The sequence below is a fragment of the Amphibalanus amphitrite genome, unplaced genomic scaffold, assembly GCF_019059575.1.
Source record: "Amphibalanus amphitrite isolate SeventyFive unplaced genomic scaffold, NRLGWU_Aamphi_draft 001965F_arrow, whole genome shotgun sequence".
Lineage (NCBI taxonomy): Eukaryota > Metazoa > Arthropoda > Thecostraca > Balanomorpha > Balanidae > Amphibalanus > Amphibalanus amphitrite.
In genome coordinates, this window is record NW_024883458.1 from 22,414 (window position 1) to 37,926 (window position 15,513).

The following is a 15,513-nucleotide window of genomic DNA, read 5'->3' on the forward strand; positions in this document are numbered from 1 at the left end:
GTTTTACTGAGAGATGAAACTTCCAAGAAGAAGCTTACGGATTCTTACATAAATGTGCCTTTGATTTTTCACGAAGGTTACCTGTGACCTGAGGTCGGGTCAGTCACATGACCTCAGCGTTATAGCTCAATGAGAAACCTGCTATGTGTTTAATAACGCCAGCAATGATAAATATGCTCCAATATACCTCAAGCACTTGGCAGCGTAATTTCACACAAGTCATTAGCGTTTTTCGCCAGTACATCCACAGTAGAGACAATGATTTGGAAAAGGCTCCAACGAATTCAGAAAAAGCTGCAGAAACGAATTATATGCAGCACGACCTCCCTGGACCAACTTTCGCCTGACCATCTTAGAACTGAATCGTTCATCCACAAAGAAGAAAAGTATATCATATCACTGGACGTCGCAAACACGATTGGGCCAGAATCGTTCAACGAATTTCATTTGTCGGCATTTTTTTAATGGACAATATCTCAGTGCATTTGGCCTGACCTCAGAGGTTACGGGTTATATGTGAAGAAACAAGACCCAACTTTCAATCCTGGAGCACTAGTGACGGTATGTAACGTTCAGCTGTGCGTCTGGACAGCGAACGTTTTTTTCTTTCTTTCTTTCTGTAAAAGTGATATCACTAAAGCCGGCCTGGAAACCTGCCCTAAAAGACTTGCAGCCATTATTTTTGTGTATGCGGTAAGACGTGCTTTACCAATCAAAAACATCCGTATAAGAGCATCATTAAATAACCAATCATCTTTGCCACGTACGACGAATGTCTCCAAAGCCGCCGTCGACTTCCCACGGTCCAGTCTGGCGCGAGCCGCGGTCGGTGCCCCGTCCACTCCCCACCGCGGGAAAACGGCGCGAGCGAGCGCGCGCCAGCCAGCCGCGGCGCCTGTTTGTCTGCGCCAGAAGTGAAACCGTCGCGCCATTAATGGATTTGGCGCACCGGCACCGCGTCCCCGGGCGATGAGGTTTCTCTCGGGACGGCCGCGAGCGCCGGACAGGGCGTGGACGAGCCGACACCGAGAGGCCGGGATCGATAACGGAGGTCGGACCGTGGTCACCGGAAACAAAGTTCAACTTTTACATAACTAATGTCTTGAGATAACACTGGAAGCTAACGGTTAAAAACGTTCTCTCCGGGTTTAAAAGATCATGTTTTCTTTTCGTAGCTGTGGGCATAAAGCACCCATGGGATTTCCAAATCAATGAACTGGGAGTGGAACCAAATGGAACATCTACATTCTACAAGTTCACCTATCCTATAAATGAATTCAAACGACATCAAAGTTTCAGGAACGGACCATCACTTCACAAGCACGGATGAGCATGGAACTGGATTATCCTTCAAAGTGTTCCATTTGCCGTTACTGTCATATCTTTTGTAAGCCAAAGTCGCCACAAGTATGTAGATGAGAACGATTTTCGACTTCAAAGCGCGCATTGCCACATTTTGAAAACACACGAACAGAGGGCTAAGCGATGTGTTTTATTCGTTGCAGGAGCTGTTCAAAAACTCAGCGACTTTGCACATCGCATTACATCAACATGTTAAGCGTATAGAGCGACACACCAGGTTTGGCCTCAGCAAAAACACAATGTCCAGTTATTCAAAGTCGTCATAGCCTAAAACATCCGCCTATGTTGTAAAATATAGCTTATTGCCGAAACATTTACTCCATGTCACAAATAAATGCAAATAAAAGCTGGCAGTGCCACCCGGTAAAGAATACCGGTGAACATTCTGTGTACTTTGAAAAGGCTACCATAATCTCACGTTGAAAATGAACACATTTGATTTGAACTAAGATGGTCCTCGATTCTCGGAGAAGATACACAGCTGGTCCCCCTCTGTGATCAACTAGTGCACTGCACAAATTCGAATGCACCGATGCGCCGTGCATTGGACGGAAAATTTACCCATTTAGCACTGAGTATAATCCCAACAGACCATATGCAAGCGTATGACAAGCAAGACAAGTAGCGCTTCAGCGATAAGAAAACTAGCATCCTGGCAATGTCGATAATTCGTTGTGGAAAAACTCTGTCAAACTTGTCCACTATCGTCGTGGTTTCGACTCGAAATGGGGCGAAAAAGAACGCCGTCTGTTCCATGCAGTACAGCTCCCTAAAAAGTCATCCAGTTGGTAATAGACAATTCGTTCATCAAAGTTACAACTTACAACCAATATTGATCCTACTTACCAGAAAACTCTTAATTTCGCAACTTTGGTCAATCTGGAGCCCCATCCCGCGACGACTGTTATCTTATAATAGGTCTTCTGATTTACCGTTGAATCGAAAGTGATTCAAAGTCAATTCTTCGATGGTAAACGCAGTCGGTAGTCGCTAACTCGGCAGGTCAATCCTCAGTCGTCGCATATGAGAAGTCAGCCAAGCCACTCAAGTCACTCAAGCATTTTCTGACAACCAAAGGACTCGCATGACGCATCGTAGACGCATAATATGGCGACTACAGCCAGTCGCTAGTCAGGTACTAGTCATGGCCTTAGGTGTTGATTAGTGCTTGCTATCTGTTGACTATCGCTAGTCAGGTACTAGTCGTGGGCTAGTCATGCGCTAGTCGGGCAATAAGCTGGCGAGGCCGCGTGTTAGGCCCAGAACAACACATCCAAGCTGCCAAAGGAGCTTTCAGGACGGCAGTCAAGACTGATCGAAGCTCACTAGAGCATCACCAGAAATCAAGCATCACCTGCGCTCGCACGCCAAGCGGCGAGGATCAGAAGCTCGCAACCGTGGCAGCTCCTCTGGCGGCAGAACGCCGAACTAGGGCCGCTACTACAGCGCCTCTAGCGGGAGACCCCGGAACCAGCACTTGAAGCCAAGAACCAAAATCTGAATCTGACCCGTCCAACACTTGATATAGATAAAAATCAAATATCTATTCATTTCTCACTGATATAGATATCGATAAATACCTAATATCTACCTATCTCAACCTATGAGCCAATTTCTGCTAATTTCTCCTTCAGTTTATCTGCCCTATCCATTTGGGCGTTGATGGCAGTCACGACGGCCTTTCGTTTTCGGCGCGTTGACTCTGAGCTCTGGCCCACTGAGATGGAATCCAGCCGCTCCAGCAGGCGCATCAGCTCCTCGGAGACGGTCAACAGGCGCTTCTCCAGCTTGGGACGCACCTCGGCGGCCATCCTGGCTGGAAGGAAACCCTGTGAAGTGGGAGACATGATTGTGAGCTGGGTGCTGGTGGTCTAAACGCGTTTGATTCAATGTTTGGTTGGTACAAGCCAATGATGTTTCGATTCAAATCATAGGGTAAAATTAAATGTAAGCGCCTCTGCTTAACAGCACCCACACGACAAACAAAATACCGCTCGTGGTGTCCCTCAGCACATACCAATTCACAACCTCCTACTCTGGCTAGACCCGGTTAAATAGCGTATTCATAACTCCACAGTTACAGTACACTGCCGTCCAAAGGCAAAAACGCAAATGTCGGGTCAGGTCATGAACCGATATATCCTTTTTGTCTTTGGACGGCAGTACAGCCAGTCAGCAATTTCTAGGGCAGATAAAAAGGGATGAGCAGCATTCAGGACTCATAGCATCCTGCTTGCAAAACATAAACATTGGCAACGTCTAGGTTGCACAGCGTCTAAACCCCACAACACCCCACACCCACAATGTCTACAAGCTCAAAATACCCAATCCAATTATGTTCTACATATGACGTGAATGAGTGAAAAGTCATGTTTATTGTGGACCTTATTCGAATATATCTGGATCTGAATCTGAATCTGAATCCCGGATTTCTATCGTACCTTTCGGGCGCCGTCCAGATCCTTCTGAATGTCGTCCAGTCGAGTGATCACCGCCTCAGACTGGGTTTCCAGGGCGGCGATGGCGGCCAGGGTCTCATCGTTCACCGGATCGACGGGAAGACCTGACGGGCGGGGGCACGTGTCAGTTTGGGATCAGGGAACGCGGGATGACCTGGTAGGCAGGGGCATGTGTCAGTTTGGGGTCAGAGGTAGGCGGGAAGACCTCCCGTGAATAGGCGGCGGAACGGGGAGGGCACCAGGGCACCGTGCCCCCCCCCCCCCTTTGATTTTGCGATTTTAACATTAGCCTTATGGGCGTTGCATGGAAAGAATGGGACCAAAAGTCGGTAGCGCCCGATGGTAATGCACGAAAATATTCGGGGGTGTGGCAAAGTGTGCAGAAGCTCTGCTTTAAAGTAAGATTGCATTCGCTTCACCATCAGCAGGGTGGCGGGGATTCCTTACTATACGGCTTCAAAAAGCTGTCCGTGGCATTATGTTATTTACTACGATTGGCATTTTTAAGCTGAACAGCAAAGATTCTTCGTTGGCGAACACAGCCTTATTCTAACTAACTGTATGAGTCGTCAGCTTGTTCACATGCCTATTACTCCGTATAGCAGATAGAGTCATGTTGGATTCATAATCAAGGAAGCTTAGATAACATCGTAATTAGACAGAGATCACTAAAAACTAGAATACAAAATCAACGGTCTTAGTGTTGTGAAACAACCAACTGTCAAATGGCAACAGGCACCACGAAAACACTGACACCACAGGCCGTTTTCCAGTAGCGCAGTGCGCCCAACTAGGACCCACCCAGGATCATAACGATGTCTTTGTTCTTTACCCGGCAGTCCTGAAGCGTAACGTCCGAGTCATTACGGGCCAGGTCACGACCCCTGAAACAAAGGTCACGAGGCTGGGGTTATAACAACCAGAGGCCTCTTGCACCAAAATCCTCTTGCACCAATGCTTGGATTATTTTGCATCGTATACCCAGTCCAAGTCTCAAATGTAACAATTTGCGTGCAAAATTTAGCAAGCACATGTAGGATTATGTATTGGGCTATTGCAAACAAATTTATCACCGTTAGATTAGCTTATTCTGAAACCGGTTTTTCGATTTTACCTAGCTAGGTAGTTTGGTGCAAGAGGCCTCAGAGCGAAGTTACTTCGGATCGAGCGGCGGTGGTTGTTATTCCACACCAATACAACCAAAAGAATTACACGATTTCACTATATCCACACATAACAAAAGCACATGAATTAGCAACCCTCATGAAATATCATGTTGAAACAGAATATAGGATTTATATGACAAAACATGCCGCACGTTGGTGAAGCAGCGGGGAAGCGGCGCAGCTTTCGCACCCTCCAGCGGCCATGAGAGGGAGCTGCTGGCGCCGCCACCAATGGAATCGTTCCATGAACGCTCACTCGTTCGGGTCACCCGAGAAAAGGCTCATGGCAGTATGAACGGTAAGGATAATCGATGGTTTGAGAACCCCTTTATCATACGACAAATTCGTGGTGTGTCCGACGTCTTACTCAAAAAGCGCCGAGCGAGCCCCAATACAACCCAACCCCATCACACACGACACATATGTAACACAATACACATATTCAGTATGCCCGAAATGTGTCCCGCCTGGGTATGTCAATGGAGGCTCACCCCACCCATATGACACCCCGTCCCGGGTTCCGTACTTGTGCACGACTTTTTGCGCCGCTACCGGCACGTGCGTCATGTCTTCGACGGTCCTCTGGAAGTCGCCCAGGGTGATATCAGCTGGTAGGGCAACCGATTCCTTCCTACCCACTGGAAGAGAAAAAAAATCACTAATAATGCATCGTTACAACTAAGAACTATTGACACAGAGGTTTCTGTCGGTCAAAAAAGCGTGAGTCAAAGAAGCGTTTCTGTTGGTTAATTTCAAAGAAGCGTCAAAGAAGCGTGTTGGTCAAAGAAAGTCATCTGACACTTCTGCATTCACAATGGCAAAAGAAGCAGCTTTTATGATAAAAAGTATGCTTTTATGATATCAGACTAGTAACAGGATGATAACTGATAAGATAGCGCCACACTCCTTGCTATACCATACCAAATACAATGATGAACGATCAAAACTACACATGATAAATGAAACATAATTAGACACTCATTCACTGCAGACTATTACATGAGGACTTGTGTAATGTGTATGTATGCATCGTTATCAAATTTTGTGTCATGTGCCATTTTGCGGTACCGTAAAATGGGGTGTTAAGGGACAGTGGGGTGTTAAGGGACAGTTGCATGGGAAAAACTTTGAGTCATATTAACTTCCTAATTTGAGAAGGTTCAATAAAAACTTCAGTGTGGTAGTTGACACTGTTTTGCTCTTGACCATAGGAGAAAATGGTATGGTTTTTCATGCAAGTAATTTGGTTCAAAAATGGATTTGAAAATCATGCTACATTTTCACAAAATTGAAACATCTCCAAAACTCTGTGTGTACCACATAAACTAGTGGGTGTACAGGGAAAATGAATGCATAGGTGTATTGTCACATGTATTGCACATGTTTCCTGAAAAAACTTGTGCAAATCCACCCATTCATTCATCATCCTCTTCCTCTTTTCCGGATACATGCATATTTTGAGGTGGATGTGGGGTGGTAAGGAACAGGGAAGAAAAAATAAAAAATAAAATCTAAATATAATTTAATTAACCCGCGCCCGGCTGGGGGTCCTGGATTTCCACGCCCTGCTGGGGGGGGGGGGGTGTTTGAACACCCCCCCTTGTAACTCGGCTCCTGGGCCACGTAGCGATACGCGGAAGGCGGCGTTCGAAAGAGCGTCAAAAATAATGACGAAATCACTTCGGTCAATTTTTTGGTCAGGTCAAAGGTCAGGTCACCAGAGGTCATTGAAGGCAAAATTTCGCCGATTTCCAGGTCGAATGTCGAAAATTTCCAAGAAGCCAACGCATAACTCGAGAACCAATAGAGCTACAGCGCCGCGGAAAAGCGCATTCGATAGCCCTATTAACGCCCTTTCTGAGTAATTCTCTCAGATTTGACCTAACGTCAACGGTTTTGCCTGCAGGGGGCAAACATTGCAAAAATAGCCGATTTTTTCGGAAACAGTTTTTCTGCAATAACTTTTGACCCAAGCCTTGTACGAGCTTACTTTTACCGGCATTGTGTTCCTCTCGTCAAGACGCATCGAATGAACTATAAGTTGACCTTGAAAGGTCAACTTGAAAATTTGACCTCAGGTCAAGGTCATGACCTGACCGGAAAGGGTCATGTTGCATATCAGTCGATCCGTATCGTCGAGCTGAACACATCTAAGGCGTTTTCATCGCTCTAGCATGCCTCTATCAAAAGTTATTTGCGAAAAACTGTTAGATACCATTCGTGACCTAAGATGACCTCAGGGCATAAACAAGGGTCACGGACACTATTTTTATGTTCAGTGTGTCTAAACCACTTGTAATTCGGTGTTTGGGAGTGTTTATAATGTCTTTTGTCCAAAAGAGGCGCATTTCAATTTTCTCCCATTGACTTATAACGGGGAGGTCGCAAAATTGACCTGACCTTAGGTCATCGATATCAAAATTCTGAGATATACATTTTGTACATGCTATTGCTCTTAGCAATCGCTGAAAGTTTCAAAGCGATCGGTCACTCGGTGTAGCTATGACAGACATTGAAACTTTTTATGAGGTGAGGTCACTTCAAGTGACCTGGTGACCTGACCTTGAATGACTTTGGTCTGAAATTTTCACAACATGTGTAGAATTGATGTACGATAAGGTGTACCAAAAACGGCGGCGCTCCGCGCCGCCGTTTTTGAGATATTCGCGAAAAACCACAAGGGGGGGGTGTTCAAACACCCCCCCCCCCCCCAGCAGGGCGCGGGTTAAGTAAGCATGGAAAACACCAAATTCCACATAAAATGCTAGCAAGTTCATGCTTTTATCTCTAACACATCTTAAGCTATGTAACAAAACATCTCAACACTCTCTTTTACAATGATGGGTCAATGGAGACTGATGTAAGTAAATGTGATGTCATCATAAAAAGGCTAAAACAAAGAGGGCAACATAATGACAAGTGACAAGCTTCAACATGGGTTTTTATTGATGACAGAAAATTACTTTTTGGTTCTGTTTACCTTATAATTAGCACATTTTCCACAAGCGTAAACTGCATTACACGTAATTGGCTAAAAAGGTCATTAGTGGTGAATGAACCTGACTTGTTTTGTGACAGAATATGCAAAACATTTCAATAAATAAATTGTGTGCCCTTCCACACCCCAATTGTGGGCATTTGATGACCATTTCTTGGAATAATATAGGTGTCCCTTAACACCCCACATTGGGGTGCTAAGGGACAGTGATGAAAAATAATAAAAAATAATATGCAGGTATAAATCTTAAAAACTTTAATGTGGCAGGCATGTAAAGCACCAAATTCCACATAAAATGCTGACAATTTGATGCTTCTATCTCCAACCCTTCTTGAGTAATATAACAAAACACCTCAAAACTGTCCCTTAACACCCCGTTTTACGGTAACACAAAACATCGTATCACAAGGGTGGTTGCAGCTGCTTCCTCCAGCACCGTTACTCACTGTGTTGGATTATAACTGAGAATGATGAGTCGGGCGAATCCATCTTGCAATCGATGGTAGGTACTTGCTTTAATTTGTGACCAGTTCACAGTTCACACGCTGTAAAAAGTTCACACGCTGTGATTACAGCCAAACGGCACAACGTGGTGAACAGTAAGTCATGAAAATGATAAATGCACATACTTAGTTAGGTGTTGTTGGTTGTTGCAAGCTTATAATAAGACAAATGATTTATTACCAGCATTTACCGGTATGTCAGAACTCAGAACCACAATAACTGCAACAAATGAATGTCAGTGGTACTAAATATATACTACACCACTGGCACTGACGTGTACTAAATCACGTATATAACTGAGTATTAGACGGGATAATATGGCCAAATGCCCAAGAACAGTTACACCAGAGTCTTACAGCCTACAGGCAAAACGGGTGCTGAGATGCGGTTGAACGATTAATCGTCATTACCATACATCTTTTAGTTTTGCTAGATAAAGTATACAGGCACAAGTCAGAAACTAGAGACCTCTTTCGAAGAGTAAATGCCAAGTCAACTTGTTCCAAATCCCACCAACCTCTACCGCCGGGTGCCGGAGTGACTCGGGAGCGACTCAAACAGGTCAGCTTCAGCTTATTGATTTACTGCTCAGGTAATGGACAGAGCAATGAGGCCACTTCTGATCTTCTCTCTCAGGGGCATGGACCTGTTTCTCAGTTTCAGCTTGCCCTGACGGGATGGGATGAGGGACCAGTGGGCCAGGATGAGGGGCCAGGCATGCGTCAGCACCAAAACATACCCAGCTTATCACTTTCTCTGTCCCTTGTAAGCATGACATTTCAATAAAGATACTGCACATCAAGGCATGGTCCACTGGGTTCCTAGATCTGCGAGAGTGGTGCAGACCGGCATCATATGACTACAGGCCAAACCAGTGCTGCGGAGTCGGAGTCCGAGCCAGTCGGGGTCGACAGTTCTGCCCAGAGTCAGCGTTGTAGTCAGTCACAAAAAACATCGACTCTGCAGCCCTGGGCCGTACATGGGTGGATCAAAATATATTGGATGCTATGAGGTGGCATACTCCTATAGGCTGCAAGCTGCAAAGTGTAACAAGTTTGGCAAGTTTCTATGCCATGGCCTTGGAGTTCTATAGCCTTAGACAAGATATTGTAGGTGCGGGGAAACTCAGGCTTCAGTCTGTGCAGTGTGCAATGTACAGGGCGCTACACAGATTTCTAGTGATGACTGGACTAGCATGTATTAGTGTGGAGACTGAAGAGGTGCAGCCCCTGATCTAGCAATATGCCTAGGCCCTAGATAGATGTTGTTCTATATACTCTGACATAAATGATCTTCTGGTGTGAGTTTACTGACATAATAAGCACTGTACAATACTCTCCAAGAAAACGATGTACTTAGAAGACTAACTAGGTGATAAGCTAATGATCTTGAATTCTTTAACCTATTCATCTTGCATTGCAGTTTACCTCAACCTAAATTTAGATTTAGAATAAGCAGTAAAAATCTCAGGTCTTTCTGACTTGTACAGTGTGGACTGATGTAGCTTTCAATCTCAGCATGATAAAACTTCTGGGGTGATGACTGACAAGCAGGGAAACCAGACAGATGAGTTTGTCATGTTGGTAAATGTGAATTGTGAAGATGACGTCCGAGTAGATAAAAACAATCTAACCTGACCTAACCTTACCTCCTAACATGTCAACCTTCAACCTAACAACCTACAACCTATGTACCCACAACCTATCAACCAACTAGCTGAAGCTACCAACCTAGTTACAACCTACCAACCTACATACCACTCAGACTTCAGCTGCACATATACCATCATGTTACAGGTGAAAATACAATTCCAGGACAAATTGAAATCTTTGGAGAAATCAGCATGTCTGTTTTGAGCAAGAATGAATGAAATAAACATAACATCATGGAACACCTTACCACACTTGGTCTAACCCAACCTAACATAACATGTCCTAGCATTGGTTTGACACAACATAGATTTTCAAAAGTCTAAGTCAAAGTAAAATATTTCGGTACCCTCTTTTTCTCATTTACATCACTGATCATCTTTCTAGGATTCTAGCACTTAAAACATGCAAAAAAATTTCAGTGTTTTACCTAATGCAGATGCACCATTCCTATTCCTTGCCTGAGGTCCCGCCATCTGCCCACAGCCCACCCAAGGAATTGGCGCGTCTCTCTCTCTGCACGCAGTAGGTTTCCACTCCTTCCTTTACGAGCTGAGGTTGTGGAAACTTAACAGGTGAGTTTAACAGGCGAATTAACGAGCAGGTAATGAGTGAAGATTTGAGGGAACAAGCATTTTCCGGATACAGATTCAGAGATTGTCACACTAGTTTTAAGTGGTATAATTTGTGGATTCCAATTCCGCTGGCAATCGTCATTTTTATTGCAGTGAAACTTCATGTGATATATTCATTGCCTTAATGGAACAACCTTGCATTCAAAGTTCTCAAAATTAGGTACCTACCAAATTACACAAAAAAACACTTGGAACTACAATTGGTTACGGGAATATATAACCGTATATTGGCTCGATCGATTCAAGTGTAGTATCCACTAAAAAGTTCAGTGGTATAAAATATAGTATCAGATGTAAGGCCACATGCCGTTTTTCATGCAAATAAAATATAAACCGACTCAATCTCAATGTGGCTCTCACTAGTTACCTTTCAAATAAATTTACAAAATTGGAAATACCCACCAAGCCACTGAACTCTATAATGGAAATACCACAAAAAAATCCGCGCCGTTTTTCGCCGCATTCGTCGCGATCACAAATTATGTCAAGGCTGCTGTAAATATTCACAGGGAGTTTCTTAAACAGCTGTCATTTATTGTGTGGGACTGAGAAGTCCAGCCTTTTCGTTTCTTTTTATTTCTCACTGAAGAAGGGCACAATTCTGATTAGCCACTTTAGGGATTAAGAGCAAGAAAGAAGCCCGACCGTCGTTATTGTGGCCTAAAATGAACTTATATGGCCTTGCTAAAATGAATCGGGTGCTTATGGTGCTGCCAGGCTGGGAAATAATGAAAAAGCATGGAGGCTTCAGGAGGCTTTGAAGTTGGAATAAGTCCTTGAGGCTTGAAGTAGGCCCTATGGCCTATATGATATATAGCTCATGCGGTTATTTGCCTATTTTCGACTACGCTTCCCTGTTTATTGCCTAAGTACTGACTAGTGATGTCAATCGGATACCAACTTTTTGGTAGGTATATATTTATATACACTGTGGGTATACCGATACCAAACCGACACCAAGTTGGTATTTGGTATTTCAATCCGATTGTTTTTGGTATTTTGTTGGTATTATGAACCCTTGCTAATGTATACAAGGTTGAAAAATCGGTAAAAAGTTGGTATTTTCCTCATCTTCTCAAGTTGGTTCGGTTTTGGTATTTCCTGATGGTTTTGGTTGGTATTTGGTCTGGTGTCGGTATTCCGATTTTCCAGGGCTGGGAAACATCCTCGGTGTGTCACCATTGGGAGTTGGAGCCCAACAATTTGTCACCATGGGTTTGTCACCAATTCCATGCCTTCAAGCGCTAAAAATACGAACAATTCAAGATTTTATGACGATTCTAGAACTTCATTGTTTGTTTATTGGGGCTTTAGGGCTAGGGCTTTAGGGATTCTAGAACTTCAGTTGACATTGATTGCACAATTAGGTCACCAATGCGCATCATCTCATATGTAAGAAAAATTTCAAACACAATGACTCTGTAATGTCTCACGGCTGCAGATGTGATGTTCGCTAGAATTTTAATGTTACTCACACCAAAAAAAGCGCATCGAAGCATCTGCAACGTATACAACTGACCAATCTTTACGGTGCACGCCCCATGGGCGTTTCCAATCGAAACACCGAAACCGAAAGTATCCGGGCGATGAAAGGGTGTCGGCTACTGTTTGAAGCCGACGTAGTGAAATAAACGAGAGAAAAGCAGCTTTAAGGACGCTCGTACTTATATTTAAAGTTTCACAACTCTTGAGGAGAGTGAATCTCGTCAACAAATCTTGAAGTACAGCATTGCATAATGGCGATTTCCACAATTATTATAGGTACACCATGATGTAATGAATGCGAAATCCCTGCTTCATATGAGCCAAAGGAAGCTTCATAAAGGAGCTTCATATCACCAAAGGAACACTACAACCCATCAATTTAGGAAACAATATGCCTCAAGAGAACATCATACGAAACAGCAAAAAAGGACAATAATGTCACTTTTTGTCAAGCTGGATTGCCCCTATTGATTCTGTTCATCTTTCGGCCTGTCCCCACCAGACTGGAAAACACTCTTGCAATACGCCGGACGCCCGTGAGACCCTCATGCGCTGAAATTCTGCGCAAGCGATTTAGCGCATAAGTTTCTGCACGATTTGCGCCGAAAGTCCTATTTGTGCCAAAATTAAGCCACTTATATTTAAAGCACGTGTGCACATCTACCGACTAAGGCTATATCAACCAGACAGAGCGTCCCGGAGCCTTGAGCGCTCTCCCATGTTTGAATGTCTGAATCAACTAACTAGTTGATCCAATACCACAATACGCGTAGCGCACTGTATCGTGCCGTGGAACAAGGTCCAGGCCAGAAGTTCCAGGGCCACAAAAATCGGCGGAGCGGTGTGTTCGAGGCTGGCATGGGCGCCAGAGAGGGCTGGGCAGCGGAGCAGCACGTGCTTCAGCACATCAGCCTCTTCTCTTCACTCGGCGCAAAGCGCGACGGGCACCGCTTGTCCGGGCACTGCTGGCACGCCGCGGAGGGGAGACAGCCGACCAGGGCCCGCCCTCACCAGGTGCACCGAAACGGCATCCTCCCGGTCGGTGTCCTCCCGATCCTCTCCGGGGATGGGGAGTGGCAGCGTGCTAGCTAAGAGTGGCTTGAATGGTAACTCGGACCAGTTGTCGCGCCATTTGACGCGAGGCCGCACAATGAACCACCCGGGTCAGCGAGCGGGCGTCCGAGGGCAGGGCGGCCCCTTGTTTCGCCAGGTCGCAGCGCTCTAGTTTCCCTCGATCCCGCAGCAGGCAGAAACTTTGGCAGGAACCCACTGCAGGATTACTTCACGACCCTCGGCGATGTTCAACAAGGTCTCCCATACCTATCTCAGCGCCGAGGGTGGAGGCCTCACCTGGGCGGCCGCTCCTCCACTGAGTACTCAAGGCGGCTCGTGAGTCGGAGCACGCGACGACGTGAGTCGGAGCATGGGGGACGTCTCGTCCCGAACAGGCGTCCTGAGCCTCTCCAGAGCCGCCCGCGGGGCGAATGTGCTGCTAGATCGACCAGCGTGCCGAGAATTTCGGTGAACGCCATTCGCCGGAAAAAAATTATGCGGCCGCCCTGCGCCGAAAAATTCAGCGGCCGCCATGCGTTGAATTCAGCGTATACGAAGTTACGCCGGACGTGCGCTAAAATTTTCGGGACAATCTCGCCACTACGCCGGAATATTCGGCTGAACTTGTGCTTTTTCCAGTCTGGTATCCACAATTATTGGCCATGATATTTGTTGGCAAATGAATCAATGAATAAATACCTACCATGCTTATTAAATGTGAGCTATTGGAAAATTTGTCACTTTCTGCCTAACTTCAATAGGGTGCATACATTATACAGTGCATCACTGATGCAGTGTCTACTAGGTGGTGAATTGAAAATATAAAAAGATGCAGGCTGAGAGATTAAAGTCCTTTGTGACACACCAAGCCCACTGCCTACCCAGTACCCAGCCATACATAGGGCTATACCTATCTAGTTTTACTTTTTGCACCCTCTAAAAACTGGAGAAATTGATAAAATAAAGGTATTAAAGGAAAGAATGCATCCTCCTTAGCTTGAAAAAAAGAAACCACACAATACTAAGAATACTTTTTTACACACAACATTTCTACATTACACCTGGCCACATTTTGAGTCAGGTAGGAGGTTAGGTTACATTAGGTAAGCTTAGGTCAGCTTAGGTTAGGTTTTATTGTTTTGCTTGAGGTGTAGCTGTTTTTAAGGAGTTAATGATTATTTGAACAGGTTTCTAGGTTGATATATGGCTTGTGATAATATGGTGTGGTTTTTATTGAATTTTGAGCAGCCAGCAGTGAGGACAACCTAGTGGTTGTGGTGCATCCGATGGGTGGAACTAAAAGCTAAGAAGAAGAAGATGAGCCTAGGCTAGGGTGCAAAAATGCAATTTCACCATGCAAAGGAAAAATGCATAGTCCATGAAATGCATTCAATGGATTGATACTCCCTCAACATGTTATTTCAAAAGAAATTCCGCAAGCAAATTTATCCATTCCACAATTTGCCACATTTCCAGAAAACCAACAAATTTGGAAATTTGGTAGAAAAAAAAACTTTTAAAAGAAAAACATTTTGGGTATTTTTATGATGCGCGAAAGAACTAGCACAAGCTTGATCTAGCATCATTATACCTAAAATCTATTGGCCTTTGGGTAGGTACTAGGTAGGTAGGTACTTTAAACCACCAAGGTAAGTACATATCTCAGACTGATATGAGAAAATGTAATATCAAGAAAACTAGATTTCAAAATTCATTTTTGTTTTTGGAGGATATTAACTGACGCATCAATATCAAAAGGCTGATGACATCATAGTGCCTAGTGGAGTGAGTACCTAATGTGCCATCAGTGCAGGGATTAACACTGCCATCAAATTCTTTATATTTGACTAGTTTTCCTCCTGGATGCCATCCCAACACATATCTGGCTCCTTGAAGAAAAGCTGGGTTGCAACTCACCCAACTTGAACTCAACCTCAACCCACCAAAAAGCGTAGATTGAGATTGTGATGGGCCGCTGACTTGATGAAATAAGGCGCTTGTTCTGGTCCACTTTGAGTGACAGATAAATCACTAAGGACAAATCACAAGTAATCTGGCAAGGCCGTATCAATCTTACCAAAACGCATCCACTAGCACGCTTGCCTCAAACGGGACATGCCTAAGAGCTGGACTTTTTGCACGCGTTCCCCGCCAGGGGGCGCCACTGAGGAAGCACCCTCTGACGTCAGCGTATATATCTTT

The 15,513-nt window shown here is 44.7% G+C and overlaps 1 protein-coding gene across 7 annotated transcripts; it reads right to left on the reverse strand.

Annotated features, from left to right (window-relative positions):
- Positions 1 to 1,471: 1,471 nt before the first annotated feature.
- On the reverse strand, positions 1,472 to 15,498 carry LOC122375948. Of its 7 annotated transcripts, XM_043355556.1 has the most exons (7): positions 11,176 to 11,210; positions 9,007 to 9,158; positions 8,432 to 8,530; positions 5,514 to 5,625; positions 4,623 to 4,705; positions 3,804 to 3,925; positions 1,472 to 3,191 (listed from the first exon to the last, which is right to left on the reverse strand). In XM_043355556.1, the coding sequence occupies exons 3-7, from the start codon at positions 8,472 to 8,474 to the stop codon at positions 2,964 to 2,966; spliced, it is 588 nt and encodes a 195-aa protein (XP_043211491.1). In that variant the 5' UTR covers positions 8,475 to 8,530; positions 9,007 to 9,158; positions 11,176 to 11,210; the 3' UTR covers positions 1,472 to 2,963. The 7 variants fall into 7 exon arrangements, with proteins under 7 accessions (XP_043211491.1, XP_043211496.1, XP_043211493.1 ...); XM_043355561.1 differs by lacking the exons at positions 9,007 to 9,158; positions 11,176 to 11,210 and adding an exon at positions 15,389 to 15,498; XM_043355558.1 differs by lacking the exons at positions 9,007 to 9,158; positions 11,176 to 11,210 and adding an exon at positions 15,229 to 15,490.
- Positions 15,499 to 15,513: the final 15 nt, after the last annotated feature.